Source organism: Drosophila santomea, chromosome 3L (genome assembly GCF_016746245.2).
Source record: "Drosophila santomea strain STO CAGO 1482 chromosome 3L, Prin_Dsan_1.1, whole genome shotgun sequence".
Lineage (NCBI taxonomy): Eukaryota > Metazoa > Arthropoda > Insecta > Diptera > Drosophilidae > Drosophila > Drosophila santomea.
Window position 1 is genome coordinate 14,316,777 of NC_053018.2, and position 18,892 is coordinate 14,335,668.

An 18,892-nucleotide genomic window follows, 5' to 3' on the forward strand; every position below is an offset into this window, starting at 1 on the left:
TGCAGTTGCTCTCGGTTCCCACACTCCTCGCTCACAGACCGAGTCGAATGCGGTATGTAAGGCAAATTGTAAGCAATTCGCACGCCCCTCGATCGGAAAAACCAGCAAACAAAGCACAAGAGGCGTCGCCTGCCGCAGGAGCCTTTCAACGAAATCTGGTCCTTTGTCTGTGTTTGTGTGCCTGCATCCGTGTCTCGCCGTAGGTGTGTGCGTGTTTGTGTGTGTGTGTGTGCTGGTGGCAGTGTGTTTGTGTGAGTGCCGCCGTTGCACCACCAGCAACAACAACAACAACAGCAGCAGCAACAAATTGTGTTTTTGCTTTCATTGTCAAAAAGAAGTAAATTATATTCTAAAAATTTTGGCACCCAGCACTTTACACTTTTCACTTTCTTATACCAAAAAAATAATAAATTAAACAAAAAAAGCAAAAAAAAAAAAAAAAATTAGAAAAAACACGCCCGGAAAATAGTCACTTTCGATTGGCCAGTTGTTCTGAGCGTTCGAAAGCAGAGAAACAGGCAGCAGCCGCTTTGGATATCTTCAACGGAATCAAAGAGCAACTTTCAAGTTGCCCGGAACGCACCCGTGCCCTTTGCCGGACTGTATGGGGTACCCTCTCGCTGTCCCTTAGCACAGCGCTCCAAGCGGCGACCATCGAGGACGCCATCGGCGGCGGAGGATCCGGATCCCGGGGATTACAGGATCCAGGGGGAGGCGGCGGAGGAGGAGGAGGAGGCGGCTCCGTCTCCGGCTCGTGCTCGGGCTCGGGTCGCTTTGCCACCATAATGGGCGCAGTTAAATCGCGAACCATCACCAGCGCCGATGTGGACGCCGATGAGCAGCTGCAGCATCCCCATCCGCATGCGCACCACCACTCGATGCGCAATGGACACCAGCACAACGGTTCCATCTCCAGCGGCACGCTGCAGAAACAGGACCTGCGCTACGACATCGGCAGCAGCTCCCAATACCAGCACGTCCGGCAGCCGAGCTTGCGGAGTCGGAGCCAGCAACCCATGCCCACCACGGATGAACTGGACCGGCGATTCGCCAAGGTTCTGGTAAGTTATTCCCAATTATTCGACAGAAAAAAGCAACTTATGCATAAAAGAACTAATTTATATATTACGTCCAACTAGATTTATTTAAAATTGCAGAAGTTTCAGTACTCATATTTATTTTGGTCGTTTACCTTTATATTCCAATCCTAAATGCCAAAGTTTCTAAGAAATATTTCAACATGAATGGGGTTATTCCAATACACAAAGATAATTTTTAAGATCTAAAAAATATGTGATATTTGTTCCTTTAAAACTGAAACATTTCTGCAACCTTAAACTTGGACAGTTTAGTACCCATAATTAATAATATACAATTATATATACCTTGTAGATGTTCCTTAATTTATGAGCTTATAATCTTAGCAATATAACCAAAATAAACAAAAGTATTTTATGTAATCATTTTTAAAAATACTAGCAATATATTTCTAGAAAGCGTTGCATAGTTATTGGCAATTAAAGTTCCTTTTTTTATTAGCTTACAATTGTTTTTCATATATTTTGTATAAAATACAAGCTTGAAATACATTTCTATCTGCATATCTATGAATAAGCTATTTTAGGCGACTTGAACACTTTTGGGATCGACAAATAAATTTAAATAAATAAATTGAACTGCGTAAATGGCTCTTGAATACAAATCCATTCTAATAGAGAATTCGAATTGTTGATATTTTTTAATTCACTAGAAGAAATGTTTGTTTATATTCAAAAATTCCATTTGGGAGATTCAGTTTGCTTAGCGAATGTAGTGGCTGGTATATAGAAGCTTAAGGATTGGCTTCCTGCCCCAGCCCATTTTTTTCCGCCCTCGCATTTGTTGCATGTGATTGATGACCTCATCGAGTGTGCGGCGACTTGTTCGCTTGAATTTTTGTCAGCCACACACAAACACACACACATGTGCGAACGTGAGTGTTTGCTGGTGTTCGTGAGTATCTCTGAGTTTGTATCTGCGCCTCTCCCCAGTTCAACTCGATTCAGTCCCGTTCTGTTCTCCGCTCCGGCTTGCACAACTCCCCAAGCAGGGCACAGTGGACTGGGGTCTGAATGGAAACCACCGTATACATATGTGCTGAACAACTTAGCTAATCCCATGTTTTAAATTGCACTCATGATATCACGTTGCAACGAATTATTCATAATATCATATTGCAGTCAAGTATCGATAAGAAAGTAAGGGTTAGTTTTAATGCTTCTGTTATCATAAGAAGGAAGGGAATTGAACTAATTTGAAGTCAAACTTATAGTACTCCCACCACTGTTCTAAAGGCGTGTGCCTGTCATTGGAATTCGTTTGTCATCCCACTAGGCGGTTTTTTTCTTCGAACAAGGCTGCGTAATTAAGATTTTACGAGTGAACATATTGCCAAAAATAAAATAAGCCGAGAATATAGCCAAAGTGCTCTCAGTGTTGGCCGTCATAAAAGCGTAACGGATAGAGTGACCCACAGCCGCCATTTGATTCGCCTCCAACGTTACCCCTCGAAAAAGCCACTCCAATTCGGCATGCTAATGGCAATTAAAGCGAATTGATCGATTGTCGCCCTCTCTGTCGCACTCGAGTCACTCTCGCTGACTCACTGGACTGGTACCGCCGGCATATGGGTCCGCTCGCCTGCCCTCCCTTTCTCGCACTCTGCGTCCGCCGGAGCTGCTGGATGGGATGGGATGGCTTCGAGATCGCGGCTTATCTCTCTCTGTCGAGCAAAAGGGGAACAAAGGGGGATGGCAAGGGCAGAACTCTTTATTTATATGGCGCAGCTTGAGCTCTCAGTTATCGGCAGTCAGTCAGTCCAGTCGAGTCCAGTCCAGTCAGTAATATGAGAAATGCTCCTCCAACGGGTTTCCCACTTATCTGCTCATTTTTGGCATTATGCCCATTCTCAAGATCTTTTGTTTTGATCTCAAGGTTGTAAATACTGTCCTCAGCATATGAAATATAGCTTAAAAATTTTATTTTCATTAGCGGATCTTAATAAGTTAATAAGATCAAATACTTGGCACCTGTTTTCATGGTAATTCCACCCTTTTTCGACTTATTTTTCGCACTGTATGATCTCATGGTTGTAACTTCTTTCGTGCGCATCTCGATAAGGAAGCACGTTTTTATTACTCTTATGCCATTTTTGGGGACACAAAATATTGATTCGTTTATCAAAGCCATTAGGAATTATAAGGATGGGTTTGCTATATACCTAATATACTAAGAACCGGTTCCGTACAGAATTCGAACAAATCAAGTAAATATGGTATAAAACTTTATATTTTAAAAAGTTTTAAATATATGTAACTAAGCATAACGTTTTAGGTTGTAAATAAGATAGTTTTTGAATTCATTATCTTTAATAGATATAGTAAAATCTTTTAAACAATTGTTATCGCAGACATAAAAGGTTTCCAATATATCACTATGTCAAAGATCTATATGTATAGATTATTATATGTATCTGTATTAGATTATCATTTTCGATATTCCTGTTAACCCACCTAATCTAACATAAACCAAAAGGCCCATTCTTTTGTCAATTTCTAATCCAATATATGATAATTCAAGGGTATCCCGGATATCGACAGACCTTAGATAGCATTTGCTATTCTGGGTCTATTGTTTGTTCAAAATTCATTGCCTTCTTTTCGCACTCAAAGTGTGTGTTTTCGTCTGTTTACCTATGGCTGTTATGTTTTTCATTTTTCGCCCCTCGATATTGTGTTTGTTTGCCATTTCAGTGGCATTGTGAAGGTGCTGGAACTGCTGGAGGTGCTGGAGGTGGCCTCGCCCTTGCCTTGTGTCTCCGGCTTGCCTTAATTCGTGTTTACCTTAATTTAGGCAAAAGTGCTGCTCGCTGGCCCATTGCCACTGAAGGGGACTTGACTTGACTTGACTTGACTGGACGGACCGGAGACTGGCAGATCCAATGCGCCAATGTCCGTGCTGTCGGCTTCCGATCGACAGCAATTGTTGTTTGTCTGATTCATAGTTTAAAAATAACAACAATCCGACAATGTGGCCGCTAATAATTCGCCTTTGGCTGGATCTAATCAGGCGCAGTTGCTGCATGTGTTTCCGGTTAAATTACAGTTCCGTAGATTTTTTGCAATTTAGTTCTTAATTTTTTTGAATCCAGCCTCTTTAAGCTCTGGCGCTTGGGTTTATTAAACTTTTAATGATGGAGGCTCGGAAGTAAAACTGTTACAAATAACTTTATTTCGTTTATTATTTCTTATTTAATATTTTTTATTGTGATAGTATGCAATTACTAATAATTTATACAATTAACTCGTTTAGTTGGTAAATTTATTGTCTATAAAGTTTAAAAAAGCAACTATGAGTTTATGTACAAAAAAATTGCAATCTACCTTTTGGTTTATAATACTCCCGATTCCAGCTGTGATATTTATTGTACTTCTTTTGCTTACAGATGAATACCACAGTCGCAACAGTTTAACTGTGTTTGTTTTTTTAATTCACTTTAATTGCATTAAAATTGGCATCAGGCCAATAAAATCTCCATGGTCTATTCAATTGAAAGTAAAAGTGTATTTATTGCAACGTCAGAGAGCCGGCTGCAAATACAAATGAATAAAAATGTTAATGTGATTGCATTATTGAAAGTTTTGACTTTCAAGAGACTTATCTTGCGGTTTATGTTGTGGGTGTCATTATTCACATAAATTGACATAAATACAGTGAGACAGAGAGACACAAAGACTAAACCGCATCAAGTCCTCATCCCCGATCGCTTACCAGCTTTCCCAAGCTAGCCAACTTTCACTCGCTTTAACTTCGTTGCCCAAGAGTCTTGGGCCTAGAATCAATATCTATAAACAACTGCCTGCAGGGGCGTAGTTAAGGTGAGATGATTCAGGGTAAGCCGCCTTTCCTAATGACTTTGCCAATGGCTGACAAACCGCAAGGCAGTGAACCACAGAAGTTATTGTTGTTAACTTTGTTAAGCAATCTTTGCCCATGCGAGGGCAGGTTTCATTGTTTTAATGAAAGCATTTGTGCTTTGTAATTTTAGAACTAAGTATCGACTTTACTTTTTGAACCTTTAACGTCGATTTAAGGTCTGATAAACATAACATTTTGAAAATGTTTTTTATGTATCAATATCAGGCTTACTTTTCCCTTTTTTGTATAGTAGAAGGGGGTGCTGTATTAAATGAGTATTAAGTTTTAAACTTTACTTGAACTCTAATGGCAGCCCTCGATGCATTCAATGGCCGTACATGGCTTTGTTTAACGCATTGTCCATTTGGATTTTCTTTATCTATCGGACGCTGCAGAAAAAATGAGGCTTCCACATTATGTGAACCCCTTTATCTGCCTCGTAGTGCAAACATAACATAAGTTTATCTTTGCTGTTCACTTCCTTTGCGGTCGGCAAAAAAAGAGCATAGCGAAAAAACCCACTAATGATAAAAACATAGAACATCTGTTTTTTTGCGGAAAGAGTGGATAAATCGTAATCGACTTCAGAGTTCATGGGAATCTAATGCAAGATAGTTAAGTTATTCAAAGGAAATCTGTTGATTAGGTAGATCTTAAATTATTCCAAGGGATAATAAATCGTGCCGGAAACTGAAGAAAATGATTAGTCAGAGTCCTGAACTGTCTTTATCGGTAAACAAATCATTGTGTTACGCACGTTCATTTAGAAAATTTTCGCACTCAGTGTTTTTTATCGTCAAACTAACAAATACATCAAAAGTTCTAAGAAGAAAGGAAACTGCATCCGTTTCTTTAAAGTATTCATTTTAAAGTATTCACAATACTTGTTTTAAAATCATATTACATATTAACAGAAATAAATATTCCGTGGTTGATTGACTCACTGAGCACACATATGCCTAGGTTTTTCCGATTCTGTTCATGATTCGCATGAAAACCCATTTATAGTAGCGCATGTGGTTTATTCTTAATATGAAATGTACTTAAGGTTTCATTATTAGTCGGCAAAACAAAATAAGACCAGTGAATAACATCTGCCTATTACTCACTGCCAATAACTTTTATTCATTCAATGTCAGTCATACGCTTCTTGATTGTAGATCATGCTGTATATATGTATGTATATATATATACAAAGGAAATGTTATGAAATAGGTAACTGCTAGTCGAGGCACTCCTGTTTGTTTCAACAGTTCTACTTAGTCACTCACGAGTACCTACTGTCCATACTTTTTATATGAAATTTGTTCTATAATAAATACCTCTGGAGCTTACTCATTTGGCATGAGCGTAGACGGATTGAACTTAAGTGGGGGTTGCAAGGCTTACAGTCCGTAGCGTCACATTATGCACATACACACAAATGTAGATAGAGGGACACAAAAATAAAACAAATTTAAAATGCGTATCCGGTATGCCGGTCAAGTAATTCATTATGTACAACGTACATATTTACATACATCATGTCCAATTTATATAGTAAGTTTTCGCTTTCTGGCTTTTGGAGCCTGTCTGCCCTGGCATAAATATTGAAGAGAGCTCTCGTCTTTGTCACCTTGTTTATTATTCTCTCTCTTTTTATGCACTCTTTTATTTACTTATTTATTGTTTTGTTATTATGAAAAGCGCGTCGAGGCAAATCACTCAGTCTGATGGGCTCAGACCGTAACGGACAATGGACTGGGAGTGGAATCGATGGGGATGATGCGATGATGGGAGTTGGTGCCCAGTTGGGGCTCACCCATAACATTACAATTAATTAATCAATAAATTTTGCAATCATTCTCGCATTTACTCACATTCCTCCGTTTATGGGAAACATATTACGTATACATATAACGCAATGAGCACGTAGAAAAAAAATTAACAAAGCCTGAATTTAAGATAATTGTAATAATTGTTTAGCTTAATTAACACTGGGATAAACTGGCAAGCTCCATGTAAATTTGCAGTAATTGAATGAGAAAAACATTGAGCAGTAAGCACTTTATTATCATCAACTTGTGAATAAAATCATCTTGGGCCTGAAAATAAACGAGGAAATTAATTTTAGCGTCTCAGAAAAGAGATTAAATGCGCACTGATATTACTTTATTTGTAGTTTTATTCTTGATAAAAGATGAGGTTATTACTTGATTAAAGCTGCTTAATAAGTGTGATATTTTTATGGTTTCAATGTCATTTTTCAATAACTTATTTTGAATTGTGCAGTGTTACAAACAAACTTACAGGGAGTATTGTTTTGTAAGTATTTCATTTGTTGTGTATCTATATTCTTAAATGTAGTTGTTTAAATAAGTTATAAAAAGGTTTCCTCGAAATATGAGACGAGATTTTTTGACAGTTTTTGGGTCCACAAGTTATAATTTATTCTATTGATGATCTAGGGACAGAGATGAAAATCGGTTTCGTTCCCGTGCATTTCAACGCACTAAATACTTTCCTTTTATTCATTTTATTCCGATTGTGCATCCGATATTGTGTGGGTATGCATTTTGCATTTATTTTCTGTAGCTCCCTCCATCTCTTCACCACACCCTTTTGCCGCCCTCATCCCATTATTGAGTGTGTGTGTGTCTAATTAGAACTTCCAACTGCAGCTGCACCCATAAAAAAGGAGAAAAAGTGGAAAAATTAAATTGAAGTCACGTAAGCATATTTGCCGATTTCATTATGGTGCATTCCCTCCCGTTAAATTGTACATTTAACCATTTTACACAATCGTCTGCAGTCCAGCAGGTAAATTGGTACTGATTATTTGATTTTGCTTTATGGTTCAGTGAGCTGCAGCTCTAACCTGGAAATCATGTCTCTCGTGTTGGTCGGAATTATTTGCATTTAAATAATACATGGTTATTACAAGATTACTTATTTTCCAATCAAACAAGCAGCTTCAAAGAGCAAATTCCTGGCAAGTTACGCAAATAAACTTTTCTTTTGTTTGTTGGCACTTCTTTATGCTTTGGTGACTCTTCTGCAGTAATCTTTTAATCAACCATCAGGAGCCGAAGTACTTCAATACTTACATGAGCAAAGAAACAAAGGGGTCGCCACTCCAGAGATGCAAGACTGAGGACCCTAATGGGCCATGATACGCGGGGTATTTCGGGCTTTCCAATTGGCTGAGTGCCATTTCCAGCTTTTACCATTTTACGAAAATATATCTCTGCTTATGCATTTCTTTATCTCAGGATCAACTCTTACGAATTTCATTCTTGTCTTTTCATTTCTTTTGGCGACAGGCTTCGATGGACTTGCCACCGGATAAAGCAAAGTTGCTGCGGAACTACGATGACGAGAAGAAGTGGGACATGATATGCGATCAAGTGAGTAACAAATTGATTTACATACTAATAATAATTTATAGTACTATTTAGTACTATTAAAATTTGTTTTCAGTTTTTAATGACTTGAAATAAGAGTGAAAAATAATTATGAATAATAATGTGTTTATCGTATTTCTGAGGGAGTTAGCATTTTACTTAATGGTATTTTTTGTGGCTTGACGAATTATTCATAATATTATATTTTTAATTTTTACGCATTGCACATATTTTTTGTAGCTGAAAACACTTTGCTATCACCATCATAACTTCCTGCTGGCACTTCGCAGATTGCGAGCAGTTTCATTCCCAGTGGGACACTTTGGACCCATTCTTGGGCGCAGTTCAAAGGGGGGGCTTTACAATAGAAACATGGGTATGGACTGAGAGGGGGTCTTTCTGATTCCGACACCTTGAGCACTGACCTTTAGGCTGCACAACTGTGGGGAGTAGGGTCGAGTGGAGCAGGCGCCGCTCTAATTGAGCTCTACCAAATGGCTTTGCGCAATGGAATTGTGTGCGCGTAGGCCAGTTGGAATTCCAAAGGCGTTTATGCCTCGAGCAACTTTACGAAATTCTCTTTTAATTAGTTACTGCCAACTGGGTTGCAAATAGATCAAGCAGGTCAGCTCTTTATCTTGAAATTAAAGGTAGACAAAAGCTTCTGAGGTGACAATCGGCTCGGTTGTTCTTGAGCAATTCATTTCCTAGATACATATGTGATAAATTGATATGTGATCCTATTGACTTCTAAGCTGACCCACCCTTATTGACATAGGCACTACTTTATAGGAATTTAGGCTATAGAGTTGAATCATATTAATCATACTGTTACCTTAACAAGCTCAACTACGGAATTATTTTGTAGTGTTTTTATCCGAGAGTCGTTCAACAGTAATTGCTGAAATGCCATAAATAAATTGTAGGACATGCTGTTAAATATATGTCGCTGTCTGTCTAGATAGATAACTATATATTTATATATATATATGTACATATGTATATATATAAAGAGACACCGCGTATCGGCTTTGTCAATCATTAAATCATTATGCAGTGCGTGCTGTTTTGTGGCTCGCGCTTTTTGATGTATTTTTTTGCCGCTTGGCACAGCGAAGTCTTTAGTGATTTAAATTCACTCACTGAATCCGAAACACCAAATAACATTTTGGCAATGAGAGCGACTCTAAATTGGTTTAGAATAGGGCAATAAATTTTATATGTATATTGTATACATACATATGTACGAGTGTTATTTGCTATGTGGACAAAAATTCCAGTTTGCGTGTTATGTTGACTGCTGCTGTTTTTGGATTATGACGAAACTATTAACGTGTGCGCCAGAGCGTGCCTCGTTTTTTGGTGGATTCTATCTATCTAACCATCCATCCATCCATCTATCCAACCAACCAGCTATCTATCCATCTCACTTGCAACTGGGTCACTGAATTTTCAAGAGCTGCACCTAGGAAAATAACAACGGAAAACAACGGCGACGCTGAGCATAATATATTCGCCATGGGCATTTTGGTGGAGTAGCTCTCGAAAAAAAGATTCGAGGCAGGAATGCTCAACACTCTTCTGCACTCCGCTACTCACTCCAAACATTTTCTGCCATACGAACGATAAAATATCTTAAACACCCAACACGGTTTGCTGTTGTTGTTGTTATTATTTTTTGTTGTTGGTGCTTTTATTCCTACGACTATTGTTGTTGTCCATGTCGTCGTCGGTCGCCGGTTCCTTAGCCGCCTGCATGCCTGCAACCCAGACCTGTTTTCCATAATTCAGGCCCACTGCACGGTGGGTCAATCAATGGAAAATTGATTGAAAAAATCCACTAGAAGTGAAATGAACAACGTGCCAAAGCAAGCTTTAAAAGTTATGCAAGAGGAGAAAGGCTCTAAAGTCCACAAATTAAACTTATAATAACAAAAATCTAAAAAACAAAATACATATAAATTGTATAAAGAAGTGTAATTAAGGTATTGTCTATTACAGAACCTAGGCTGAGCTTCTGAAAATGTAGCTTTTTGTGTATTGAACGTGATTATTGCAGTATAATTCTATAATGACTTCGTATGAAAGGAAATTAAAGTATGATTCATGATCGTATAAAACGAACAATGCATGTGTGTATTAAGATAAATCAACTGAAGAAAGCCTAGTTGAATAGATTCACAAGTGGCAATTACGTTTAAGAAAGGGAATATGTTTTTAAAATAAATGTGCAAACATCCTTTATTGAGTTTATTAGCTGCATTTGCATGTCCCCAGTCCACAGTTCCACTCAAAGTTCGTCTAGTCATGAAACTGAATGAAAACGCAGCCCACTGACAGACGGACGTGGAGACAATGGGACAGACAGGTCCGTTGGACAGGATGGTGGGATGATGGGATGGTGGAGGCGAGGAGCCAGCCACTCGAGGACGTGGAGCGGAGTGAGGGGAGCTGTGGTGAAGCCAATCCCATGGACTCGGTCCTCGCCACCACATCTTCCTGCCTCTGTTGCCCAGTTGCTCTTCGTGCTCACAGTGACAAAATGCAAATTATTATGACGGCGATAAGTTGCAGTTTTTAATCGCTGGAGCCGCTTGCAGCGGTTTACATATCCGTATTCGTATTCGTATACGTATACATATTGGAATATCTGTGCGCCTGTATGAATGCTGATATTTTTCTTCAGCTCTCTTCGACTGGGAAAAAGAATGAAACTGGTTTTTCTCTAGCTGCAGTTCGAACCCGAAGGCAAACGCAAACCCAGAAACCAAAACCAAAACCCACACATAGTTTAGGTTGTAGTCATGCGTTGGCTGTTGGTGCTGTTTTTTGTGGCTTTTGGTGGCTGCCTTAGTTGTTGGCATAGTTAAACCAAACCCATAACAAAAAAAAAATACAGAAAAAACAACAAATAGACGCAGGCCAAAACAAGTATACCACGCTTCATGCTTAAAAATGTTTAGAGTTAGGCAAGCCATCGATGCTTATGTGTTTTTGGTGGGGAGGGGGGAGCCAAGACTCCACGATGCCAAGAGGGGATTCGATTGCGGTAACATAAACATCTACGAAAATATGCAGTTAAAGCACAGAGGGAAAAACAAAAGTAAAAGCCGCTACGTCTCCGTCTAGTGTTAATGCATGTGGTATCGCTGACTATATACCCACCGATCCTCCTCCAGTTGCCCGATCACTGGCAGTTCATTGAACAGCGACTTGGGCCACTCCAGCTCCGGCAGAGATGATTTCAGGGGCCATTAATGTGATAGAGGGAGCAATTAGCAATTAGGAAGCGAGTATAGTATTTCTGGTGTTAAGGCGTCAATATAACTGAAAACGATTGTAAAAGTGTTTTCAATAAATATAGTTGTTTGAATTTTAAATACATTGCCTGACTATTGTACCTGTAGAGCTTCTAAAAACATGAACTAACTTGGAACTTATCGTTTGACCTTTGTCACTTGTCAGTCAGCCGAGTCACATAAAATCAGTTAACATAAAGTTCAGTAGCTCAACAAGTTTTTCTATCCACATTTGCAAATATTCTTTAACATTGCAGCTTTGTTGTAAAATTTTTAATTAATTTATAATTGTTTTATAGGAAATGGTGCAGGCAAAGGATCCGCCCTCACATTACTTGAGTAAACTGCGCACATACTTGGACCCAAAGGCATCGAGGAGTCATCGGGTACGTTAAGTTCCTAATTCTACATCATTTCTAGTTTCCTATAGTAGTTTCTGTAGTGTGGTTTCTGGTTGTTAAACTCGAAATACATCAAAAAATGTATACGACTTCTTAATAAACTATTAGGCCAAGCTAATGAAAAACCAAAGTTAATAACCCTACTTAAAATCGAAATCTGTTGTTCCAATATTAATGTGTAAATTTCATTTCTCTACTCACAACACTGACAACACACCACGATCCACGATTCCCACACACTCGTCTTTCCTGTTTCTTCCCATCTCTCTCTTTCTCTATTTGTTTGTCTACCTCCTGGCACCACCTGCACTATCCCAACTCGATCCTCGTCCTGGTCCACGCGCTGCTGACTCCATCAACTGCATCCTGTCGCCTGTTTCCGGCCTCCCGTCATCCTATCCTCCACTCTCTCTCTTTCTCTTTGTACACCTACAGCTTTATCTCTTCTACTTTCTTTGTCAGAAACGGAAAATGGTCGGCGAGTCCACGTCCACCCAGGTGCTCCGCGATCTGGAGATCTCGCTGCGCACGAACCACATTGAGTGGGTGAAGGAGTTCCTGGATGACACGAACCAGGGTCTGGACGCCCTGGTCGACTATCTCAGCTTCCGGCTGCAGATGATGCGGCACGAGCAGCGCCTTCAGGGTGTCTTGTGTGCCTCCGAGGAGCGACTGAATCTCACGAACGGCGGCGATGGCGGTGAGATAGTGTTGGGAAACAGTAGTTCTGTTAGTCCTGGTGGAGGTGGTGGTCTACTATCTCATGGAAACAGTGCGGGACATGGTCTTGGCAATGGCACACTGGACTCCAGGCAGCAGCACACAATGTCCTATGGATTCCTACGGCCCACCATTGCCGATGCCCTGGATAGTCCTAGTTTGAAGCGAAGGTCACGACATATTGCCAAATTAAACATGGGTGCTGCCACGGACGACATCCATGTGTCCATTATGTGCCTGCGAGCGATCATGAACAACAAGTATGGGTTCAACATGGTCATCCAGCACCGCGAGGCCATCAACTGCATTGCCTTGAGTCTTATACACAAATCGCTGAGGACGAAAGCCCTGGTCCTGGAGCTGCTGGCAGCCATCTGTCTGGTAAAGGGCGGACACGAGATCATTTTGGGTTCGTTCGATAACTTCAAGGATGTGTGCCAAGAGAAGCGACGCTTCCAAACCCTCATGGAGTACTTCATGAACTTCGAGGCCTTTAACATCGATTTTATGGTTGCCTGCATGCAGTTCATGAACATTGTTGTCCACTCGGTGGAGGACATGAACTACAGGGTCCACTTGCAGTACGAGTTCACGGCCCTGGGCCTGGATAAGTATCTGGAGCGAATTCGTCTGACAGAGTCGGAGGAGCTGAAGGTACAGATATCAGCCTATTTGGACAACGTTTTCGATGTGGCTGCCTTGATGGAAGATTCCGAGACAAAAACTTCGGCGCTGGAGCGAGTCCAGGAGCTTGAGGATCAACTTGAGCGAGAAATAGATCGTAATTCCGAGTTCCTCTATAAGTATGCGGAATTGGAGTCCGAGAGTGTGACGTTGAAGACGGAACTCCAGCTGCTGGCTATGGTTCGCCAGAAGCTGGAGGAGGAACTTACGGTGATGCAGCGGATGCTGCAGCACAACGAGCAGGAATTGAAGAAGCGGGACACACTGCTGCACACAAAGAACATGGAGCTGCAGACGCTTTCGCGTTCCTTGCCACGCTCCGCCTCCAGCGGGGATGGTTCTCTGGCGAATGGTGGCCTCATGGCTGGTTCCACTTCGGGGGCAGCCTCTCTAACTTTGCCACCACCTCCGTCTCCAATGCCCGCCTCGCCTACTGCAAGTTCAGCTGCTCCGCCACCTCCTCCGCCGCCAGCACCACCGGCTCCACCACCGCCGCCAATGATGCCGGGCTTCAGTCCGCTGGGCAGTCCGAGCGGCAGCCTCACCTCGACAGCGCCATCGCCGCCACATGCCCCGCCCATGATGAGCTCCTTCCAGCCGCCACCGCCTCCAGTGGCCGGCTTTATGCCCGCTCCCGATGGCGCCATGACCATCAAGCGCAAGGTGCCCACTAAATACAAGTTGCCAACCTTGAATTGGATAGCACTAAAGCCTAATCAGGTAGCCACAAAGATGTGCATTACATACAATTTCATTTTACTAACTTTTTATTTGTTCAGGTACGTGGTACGATATTCAACGAGCTGGACGACGAAAAGATCTTCAAGCAAATCGACTTCAACGAGTTTGAGGAACGATTCAAGATTGGCATCGGCGGCGCCTTGCGCAATGGTGGCAGTGGAACCGAGGTCGATGGGTCGCTGCAGTCCAGCAAACGCTTCAAGAGGCCCGACAATGTCTCGCTACTGGAGCACACGAGGTTAAGAAACATTGGTGAGTCACCTGTTTTTTCGTGTCTATTTCTGGATCAACTGACTTTTTTTTTATGCTCTCAGCAATCTCCCGTCGCAAGCTGGGTATGCCCATTGACGATGTCATCGCCGCCATCCATAGTCTGGACCTGAAGAAACTTTCTCTGGAGAACGTTGAGTTGTTGCAAAAAATGGTGCCCACGGATGCCGAGGTCAAGTCCTACAAGGAATACATCATCGAGCGCAAGGACCAGCAGCTGCTCACCGAAGAAGACAAGTTTATGCTGCAGTTGTCGCGTGTGGAGCGCATTTCGTCCAAGCTGGCCATTATGAACTACATGGGCAATTTTGTCGACAGCGTACATCTCATTAGTCCGGTGAGGAAATATAAATATTAGAGGCTTACTACAAAAGAAAGCAATAGCTAGATATCTACGACTCGAGTAAATATAATATCGGTTTCTATGACTAATTGTGAAGTCATGTCAAGTCAAGTCAGCTGGTTTTCTATTCGTTTTGTTTATTTTGTTGGAAGAAGAAGAGGAAAACCCATCTCTGTTTATAAAATTAGAAATCCAAATGCCATAAACACAATTGCACTTTGATCAGCAAGAAATTTGAGTACTATATTATTGACATTTTTTCGATTTATCAAATAAATATTTTGTTTTCATTATTCTAGCAAGTGCAATCGATAGCAGGAGCATCGACTTCTTTAAAACAATCGCGGAAATTCAAGGCTGTTTTGGAAATTGTCCTGGCATTCGGCAACTATCTCAACAGCAATAAACGGGGACCAGCCTATGGCTTTAAGCTGCAATCGCTGGACACGCTGATCGATACAAAATCCACGGACAAGCGATCGTCGCTGCTTCACTATATTGTGGCCACCATACGGGCCAAGTTCCCGGAGCTGTTGAACTTTGAGGGCGAGCTCTATGGAACGGACAAGGCTGCATCGGTGGCACTGGAGAATGTGGTGGCGGATGTTCATGAGCTGGAAAAGGGCATGGATCTGGTGCGCAAGGAGGCCGAGCTGCGAGTGAAGGGTGCCCAGACGCACATCCTGCGGGACTTCCTGAACAACAGCGAGGACAAGCTGAAGAAGATCAAGAACGATCTGCGGCATGCACAGGAAGCCTTCAAGGAGTGCGTTGAATACTTTGGCGACTCCTCGCGGAACGCCGATGCGGCTGCTTTCTTTGCGTTGATCGTGCGCTTTACACGAGCGTTTAAGGTGGGACTTTTTCAAATGATTCCTCATTACCCTACTAATGTGATATCTTTGGTAATTCTAGCAACACGATCAGGAGAACGAGCAGCGTCTGCGCCTGGAAAAGGCAGCCGCGTTGGCCGCTTCCAAGAAAGAGAGCGATCAGGTGCTTATGCGCAACAAGGTTAACCAGAAGAAGCAACAGGTGAGTGGAGGCCATCGACCACGAAGAGCTAGCCCATGGGCGCTCTATCGTAGGGTGGCCAAGTCCGTCTATGCGGTTCCATATGTCTAATCTCTATATGCACGTATCGTTTCAAACCTGATAACCTGTTATGATTTGTTTTGATCTCGTTTGATTTGATTCATGCAGCAAATACATTGTCTGCTCGACTTTGCCAATCAGCAACAGAAGCAGCTTGCCCAATCGTAGCATCCACCCACCGGCCACTTCCTCAATCTAAGCACGTTAACTTGGTTATTTGGTTGACTCACACAAATCACACCACACTCTGTCTAATACCCAACTGGGGACGGGAATTCGAGGGGGACTTGGTCTGTGCTCGTGCCCCAAATCCCCGCTAATCCATTACAAAAAAAAAAGTCGAAATCCTAGTTGTTGCTTCTAGTGGGCGACATGTGACGGGATTTGTTTTGTGTAAAGTTCCCACATTAGCGTAAGTCGCCTGGCTTGTCTCTCTACCTACCCGCTAACACTGTATTTGTTCAGACTAATCCTGCACTATTGTGTTACCTAATCTCCGCATAGTTCCTCGACAAATCCAGTCTACATCGAGCATTTGATTTGACATGTGTACTTATTTAAATTTTGGCTTTGTGCCAGGACTTGCGCTGCCAAATTTATTTATTTTGGATATTATTTGAATTATTTTTAAATACAGAAATTAAATTAAAATAAAATTATAATGCATTATACCTTTTTTAATATAAATATATAATTTCTTTACAAGAAATAACAAATAATGATTTACCAAATAATTTATCAAATAATAACAAAATAAATATCTTTGGATTCCTAAAAAATTTGAAACATTTCGATTCTAAAAATTGCACTACATAAAATGAATAACCTCTTAGTAATAAGTTTTTGTTCTTTGGTGATGGTTTACCTTATCTAATGCTTAACTCTTTCTTTTTCTTTAATCCCAATCCGTTCTGGCCTCGCTTGCTAAAAAAAAACCAAAAAAAAAAACGAAATGCAAACAGTTGCCCTCAAACGGCGCATTATCCTTGCAGGAAGCTGTCATAAACGAGCTGAAGAGCAAGGCGCACTCGGTGCGCGAGAAGAAGCTACTGCAGCAGGACGAGGTGTACAATGGAGCCCTGGAGGACATCCTGCTCGGCCTGAAGAGCGAGCCGTACCGGCGGGCGGATGCTGTGCGGCGGTCGCAGCGCCGGAGGATCGACAATAATCGTTTGTCGCGCACCCTGGAGGAAATGGATTGTTAGGACGAGGAGTTAGGAAACTAGAACGAGATCGAGTTCGACGCAATGACGACGACGGGGCAATGGCAACGAATCGAAAATCAAAATTCACACTGAAACCGAAACCGAATGAAAAACAAAAAGAGAACATTACAGATACTGCAATATGTGATTGGGCGATTAAATTGTTTTCGAGACACTCTTACACATACACAAACTCACATTCCCTTCCATTCAAATCCTTTTATTTTCGAATATATTTCAATATATTTTTAAGTCAAGTCGAATATTACCGTATCTTAGAATCCCAAATCTCGACGAAATTTTTAGCAACGATAACAAGCACAACATCCATTCTGTGAATCTCGTCTTCAATTTTGAGAAACATTTTTATCGCCAAAATTTTGTTTTAAAAAACGCATTTTAATTTGATTGCTTAGAGCTTAAGTTGAACTTGAAAATTCGAATGGTGTATTTATCAAATTTATTATTGTTAAATAATGATTTAACTTTTACCCTGTGTACATACATATACCTACATATATATCTGATTATATATGTGCTATTTAATTGTATTTTTTAAATTTACGTTTTAACCAAATACGAAATACTTGCTGCATCCATCCGAGATGGCAAATCCGCATGAATATGGAGAGCCTACGTAACTCCGAATTTTAATTAATTGTATTAAATTAGTAAGTCATATAAGCAGTGAATTGTATGAGAAGAGATAAAAATGCATTAAACTTTTGTATATTTTTCTATTTAATCGATTATTTATGTTGTTATTTTTTCACTCCGCACACACAGCCAGCAAGAAAAGTCCAAACAAACGCCAAAATATTGCATGCCAGAGGAAATCATTTTTAGAATATTTTACACTCAATAAACTACACATTTTATAAAATTTTATTAAAATTTTTATACAAAGGATATATTAAACTATATTACAAAATATTCCATTTATAAGCCAATTTATTCTCACGAACAACAACAAATTGACGAAGACTGATATAAAGCAGTTTACTATAAAGCAGCAGAACATTACACGCATTTTAAACTGAAAAGCTTTTGTAATCTCTTTCGGATAGTGTCTTCTCGCGATATACGGATACTTAGATATATATTTATAAAATGCAATAACGAATTTAGTTGAACTATAAGCACAGTTTTATTGTATTTAAATATTTACAAGTGCCATCGGCATCCTTATGCATATCCTTTCAATATCTTCTCCTGTTTAATTTGCCAAAATAAGGAAATAGCGCAAGTGAAGATAAGTTTGCAGTTTTTTAATGCAAACACACACGATTAGCACGCTCTGCATTGTTAGTTCTTAAATATTGTGTTATTTAATTTGATAAGACGCCAGCATGGTATACGAGGAGCGAAAGAGATCGAAAATCGATATATTAAATATTAAATGCCGGATCTTTTGTACACATTTACACGACTATATTGAACACTCGAACTATTTTAAATAAAATATTATTAACCCAATAAATTAGCCAAAACAAAAGTGTGTTTTCTTTTTCAAACGTAACTTATTGATTGCAAATTTCCTTTTAAACGCAGATTAGCAATAACTACGAGCTGTTAAATCGATTTTAATAAACATTTTAAAATCTGTTCTCACTTAAATTTAAAAATTGGTACCGAATATAAATATCAGTGTTTTGATCAGAACATTCAAAATAAATCTCCAAACATGGAATGGGATACCTCGTTGAGTTCGTAATTAAATTTCCAATCAAACTGTGTTTTAAAAAAAAAATTTTATTTTTTTTTCACATATTTTGCAATTTTCTATGATGATTTT

The 18,892-nt window shown here is 40.3% G+C and overlaps 1 protein-coding gene across 6 annotated transcripts; it reads left to right on the top strand.

Annotated features, from left to right (window-relative positions):
* The first annotated feature begins 419 nt into the window (after window positions 1-419).
* LOC120450641 (formin-like protein) lies at window positions 420-17,842 on the top strand. Of its 6 annotated transcripts, none has more exons than XR_005616297.2 (10): window positions 660-1,061; window positions 8,259-8,342; window positions 11,938-12,024; window positions 12,475-14,163; window positions 14,223-14,436; window positions 14,499-14,791; window positions 15,097-15,651; window positions 15,713-15,832; window positions 16,001-16,304; window positions 16,855-16,993. XR_005616297.2 is itself a non-coding variant. In XM_039633794.1 (9 exons), exons 1-9 carry the CDS (start codon window positions 786-788, stop codon window positions 17,095-17,097), a joined length of 3,561 nt encoding a protein of 1,186 aa, XP_039489728.1. In that variant the 5' UTR covers window positions 420-785; the 3' UTR covers window positions 17,098-17,842. The 6 variants fall into 6 exon arrangements, 4 of the variants coding, with proteins under 4 accessions (XP_039489728.1, XP_039489729.1, XP_039489726.1 ...); XR_005616298.1 differs by having other exon boundaries at window positions 12,502-14,163; XM_039633794.1 differs by lacking the exon at window positions 16,001-16,304 and having other exon boundaries at window positions 420-1,061; window positions 16,855-17,842.
* The last annotated feature ends 1,050 nt before the right edge of the window (window positions 17,843-18,892 follow it).

Excerpts from the sequence above, each read along its gene's own strand:
- LOC120450641 (XM_039633794.1), top strand. The coding sequence starts at position 786 with ATGGGCGCAGTTAAATCGCGAACCATCACCAGCGCCGATGTGGACGCC. Across the intron at positions 14,437-14,498 it reads CACGAGGTTAAGAAACATTG|CAATCTCCCGTCGCAAGCTG; the intron begins GTGAGTCACCTG and ends TTATGCTCTCAG. Across the intron at positions 15,652-15,712 it reads GCTTTACACGAGCGTTTAAG|CAACACGATCAGGAGAACGA; the intron begins GTGGGACTTTTT and ends TGGTAATTCTAG.